The sequence below is a fragment of the Octopus bimaculoides genome, chromosome 6, assembly GCF_001194135.2.
Source record: "Octopus bimaculoides isolate UCB-OBI-ISO-001 chromosome 6, ASM119413v2, whole genome shotgun sequence".
NCBI lineage: Eukaryota > Metazoa > Mollusca > Cephalopoda > Octopoda > Octopodidae > Octopus > Octopus bimaculoides.
In genome coordinates, this window is record NC_068986.1 from 107,130,228 (window position 1) to 107,135,227 (window position 5,000).

Sequence of the window (5,000 nt, forward strand, 5' to 3'; positions counted from 1 at the left end):
AAAAGGAGTGGAGGAAGTAGAATAAAAGTGAGCAACGGGAGGTAGAGAGAGAGAGAGAGATAGTAGTAGTAACGGTGAGAGGCGAAGGACGAGTAACAAGAGATAGAGAGAGAGAGAAGTAGTGAAAGGTAGAGGCGAAGAACAGTAGAGGGAAGAATGAGAGGGGGAGATAGAAATAGAGAGAGTCGCGTTAGAAAAATAGTTAAAGCATACTGTATAAAGGTAACGCGTGCGTTCTGTCGTGATACAAACAATATATGAGTATATGCATATGTATGTACATGTATGTATATACGTTCATCTACATGTACATATAGATACATAACTGGGTACATGACGTGGCAATGATATTATGCATTATGGTGCGTCGATGGGTGCAAACTTGTTTTTAGTGGAAAGCAATAACTTACGCCTTTTAGTCATTCATATCAACAATAAATGTAGAGCGAAATCTGAAAGAAAGAATTAATTAATACACTGTGAATAGAATGTGATTAACGCATAATGCGACTATTCATGTAAGTGACAAATTTATGTAATTCAGTTCTAGAATTACTTCAATTCTCTGTAAGACACAAATGAAATCTTCAGCTGTTAGCTATATTTTATGCCTTGACATTATAACCTCATTCGCTTTGGGGATAATTAAAGCTGTGATTTATTGTCTCAAGTTTTTTATTAGCATTGGCGGTGTTACATTAGATATAAATACGCATCAATTTTGCATTCGTTATTCTTTCAAATTCCGTCACTCCTTTCTATTTTTTGACATACGTAAGTGAAATTTTAAACATTTTATTTTTATAATTAATTTAATATGAAATGTATACATTACTGCTTTCAATTATAACTCAGATATAGTTTTAAAATGTTAATCTATTCGTCAATCATTTTTTACAAATGTTTAATTAATACAAGAAATCAGAAACAAGTCTAATATAAAGTTATCTATCAGCATTTTGATTTGATTTTATTGGTAAAAGAACGAAAGTATAAAGTTTATATCTAAATTAATTTTATTTTCTCTGTTTTTGTATGTTAATATATGTCTGTGTGCGTTTGTATCAATGAATTACTTTATCTATCTATCATCTGCCTTCTAAGATACTGTATTTACTCGAAACAACGAGCGGGTAGTGGCTTACGTGTTAACAGCATGCGTATCAACCCATTACCTGCCAAATTTTTTAATATTTATTTTGCTTTGCCAGGTGTCTTAAGAGTTAAAATAATATTTAGTATTTAAATTTTCTTCTTATGCTAGCTATTTTGTAAATTATAATAAATTCTTATGAATAAATATGAATAAATTTTTTTTCGGAAAGTCTCAAATTGAGATCGCTGAAAATAAGCATATTTATCCTTTTTCTATTCAATTGCAATAATAAACATTTTAGTCATTTTGAAACTATAGTATCAAATGCGAATGTGAATGAAATATCGATGAATGATATAGATAGGAAATGCAAAAAGCAAAAACAAGAAGTTTTCAAAAATTTGCGACTTATGACATAAATTAGCCAGAGCTAATAATAACAAACATTAACTATTAAATATTGTTAAACACACCTCTGCAAATGCAATGTACATAAGAAAATTATTTTAAATACAACGAACAACCGGCAGTGAGACAGTTTTTAGCAGATCCCCAAAAAGGGTTTCATGGCAGGCAATGGGTTACTAGCAATCCTTTATACTAGAATGTATGCTCGCCATATTGATGGGGGAGATAATTCAGGATGTGAAAGGAAGCAAATGGTAATATGACTACTAAGTTATTGTCCTTGACTTTCATCCTTTTCAGGTTCAATTAACATGAGTACCAGTTGAGCACTAGGGGTCTATGTAATCGACTTACCAACTCCCCCAAATCGCTGGTCTCATGCCCGTATTTGAAACGTGTGATATGGTCAGTAATAGTGGTCACCGTAATAATAATTGTAGTATGAATATTAATAATGGCGATTATGATAGGAAAATAATCTTAATAACGAAATTAAATCAAACAACTGTACTATTAATTATAATAAAAATCATGAATATGATACTAAAAGTAAGAAGCAATGTATCAAATCTTCGTTTTCTAACAATAATGTAAATTGTGATAAACGTACTAATGATATTAATTCAGATAGATAACAAATGGCACTCTTCTTTTAATTTTGACTCTGTATCTTCAGGAGGAGTTACCTCAATCCTTTCTATATTAACCAAAATGAAGTAGATTGACAAATTTATTTTTTGAACTAGTTGAAGAAAGGATTGAGGTAACTCCTCCTGAAGATATAGAGTCAGCGATTGACCTTGCAGGTGAGGCCCAGTTAGAATTTTCTTCAATTAAGTAACCCATCGGCTTAACATGAAGGACTTATTGGCCTCCGTGGTGCAGTTGCCAGAGAAACAGCGGCAACAACAACAACTACAACAGCAACAACAACAAAACCAACAGTTGCTGGAATTAATGTTGAAGAAGTCTGAAAATATTCGGGTTTGTACTCGCCTGATAGTGTAGCAAACTCAATTGAAGAAGTCGGTTATATTATAGAAGAAGGGAATGCCTTCTCTGCATATTTTCGAAGATACGAAGAAATCTTCAAAGAATGTACAGACTAGTCTGACACGAAAAAGTACGACTACTTTTAAGAAAGTTATCCCTTACCAAACACGAAAACTATAGTAATTATATTCTGCCGAAGAAAGCAGGTGTGACGAATTAATATTTAATCGAAACTTTTTAGTGAAAGAAGTTCCCTGTTCAATACTCACTAGCAATGTTTAAATTTGGTTTGAAAAGATGAGAGAGCTTTAGTTTCATATGCTGGGATTGTTATCAGAGAGTGAGAAAAATTTAAATTAAATGAATTAACTCCAGATAAGTTGAAATATCTAGTTTTTGTTCAGGAGCTAAATGCAAGCAAGGATGCAGTTATACGTTCCCGAATATTAACAAAATTAGAGCAAGACAAAACATTAAATCTACAGCCAGTTGCAGGAGAATGCCAGATGATTATAAATCTAAGACATGACGCAGATAAAATTGAAGTAAAAGATTGCTCTCGTATTCATGCGACCGGTAACGGATATGTAAAAAAGGAAAAAATGCCAAAAGCGAATCCATGTTATGGGTGAAGTGGTCTACATTTTAAAAGTTACCTTCATTTAAGAAATATAAAATTTTTAAGTGTGGTTAGATAGGTCATAAAAAATCACGTTGTAAAACAAGACCTAAAAAGCGGTTCAAAAGAAAAAATCACGTAAACAAGTTACAGTGACAAGAAATACGAACAAGTCTCAAAGGAAATTTGTGTATGTAAAAATTAATAACACATACGTAAAATTACAATTGGATACGAGCAGTGATATTCCGATAATTAACACAGATACATGGAAATGGAAAAAAAATCAGGCGACCTAAATTAAAAGAAACTTCGAAAATTGCACATGGTGTTTCAGGAAAAAAATTATATTTTAAAGGCGAGATGTTTAGTGGTGTTACATTTTGTGGAAAAACCTTAAAAGCCAAAGTTTTATGTTGAATAATGGAACAAATATATTCGGAACAGACTGGATAGGATTATTTAACTCATGGGACCTCACCATAAATATTGTCTGTAAAAATGCGAATTTTTTTTCCGCCAGTACAAATAAGTCGCACAAATAAGACGAATTAAAAAAAAAAAGAGTGCACCAAAATAAACACAGCAATGTAAAAATATTATGAGATTACTCCAAGCTCCAGACAATTATCAGTGGAGAAAAGCCGAACTGAACTCCAGTCTGATTTATATGCTGTAAGCCAATGAAAAGACAAAAACAAAATGCAGTTAAATAAGAGAAAATTTGAACTGATGCATTTTGGAAAGACGACCACACTCAACCAACCATATTCTCTCTCTTCGGGGGAGCCACTCACAGCATCCAATAATATCTTAGACCGAAGAGTGATAGTTGACTACAATCTAAACTCGAGCTCACACGTCAGCAATAACGTTGATTTAGCCGGCAGGACGAGCTTCTGGATCCTCAGAACTTACCGTTTCAGAGAGCAACATGTCATCATTCCTCTTTTTTCTTATCCTCTGCACGGTCGCACGCAAAATACTGCTGCCTTCTGTGGTTTCCTCACATAAAACATTTCGTGAATTGAGACATCCCAGAGAACATTCACTAAAAGAAATTAAGGGCAGGACTGATCTTGATAATTAGGACCGTCTTAAATCATTGAAATTTTATTGTCTCCAGCGCCGCCGTGAGTGCTACATCATTTTGCACAAACTGGAGAATATAACACCAGCATTGCCCAGATGACCTTAACATTACATTCACAATTAATCCAAGGCTGGGGCCACGTACCATACATCGCCTACACAAGTCAGGATCACAACACATAAATTAACTGCAGCATAATCTCTTTTCCTCAGTGATCCCTGTTCTATTTAGCCCAAAGCAAATCAAAGATTTCTTCACCTTCAAACGTAACTTGGACAAATTTCTCCAAGGGATACCAGGTGAGCCACCTATATTTGGATACATCTGAGTCAACAAAAACTATCTATCTACTTGAATGAACCATTCTACCACAGAACTTGGATTAAAAATGATCTAGCAGATCCTGTTAAATTAAATATGGCCTGGGTCAATCATTGACCGAAATATATCGAAATTATCTGAGTTATGTATATCCAGAGAATACACACACAGGTAACCAATTGTGTTGCTCCCCTTTTTCTCAAAATTTAACCACCACAGTTACTAGTTCGATCTTTTCCAATTACATTTGTACTTTCAGATCAATATGACACAACTATTTCCTTTTTGCTTGTTGGTTTTGACAGCAGTAACAACTTTTGTCGATGCAGCTACGATCAGTAAGTTTCCAATCACATATGAAAATACTGAATAATTAAACTTTCGAAAATTGCCTGAAAACTAATTCTTCCATTTTTTAAATCAGTCTTTTCTTGTATAATTATGCTGCACTTACCGATTTTGATCACAGA

At 33.5% G+C, this 5,000-nt stretch overlaps 1 protein-coding gene across 2 annotated transcripts in view; it reads left to right on the forward strand.

Annotated features, from left to right (window-relative positions):
- Positions 1 to 5,000, forward strand: part of LOC128248057 (uncharacterized) — a 30,853-nt gene that overhangs the window by 1,080 nt on the left and 24,773 nt on the right. The window contains exons 1-2 of one of the 2 annotated variants that reach the window (XM_052968447.1): positions 690 to 774; positions 4,790 to 4,868. In XM_052968447.1, coding sequence (XP_052824407.1) covers positions 4,796 to 4,868 — 73 coding nt within the window. In that variant the 5' untranslated portion in view covers positions 690 to 774; positions 4,790 to 4,795. Of the gene's footprint in view, positions 1 to 689; positions 775 to 4,789; positions 4,869 to 5,000 lie in introns of those variants that run through there. The other variant, XM_052968448.1, reaches the window with a different exon arrangement.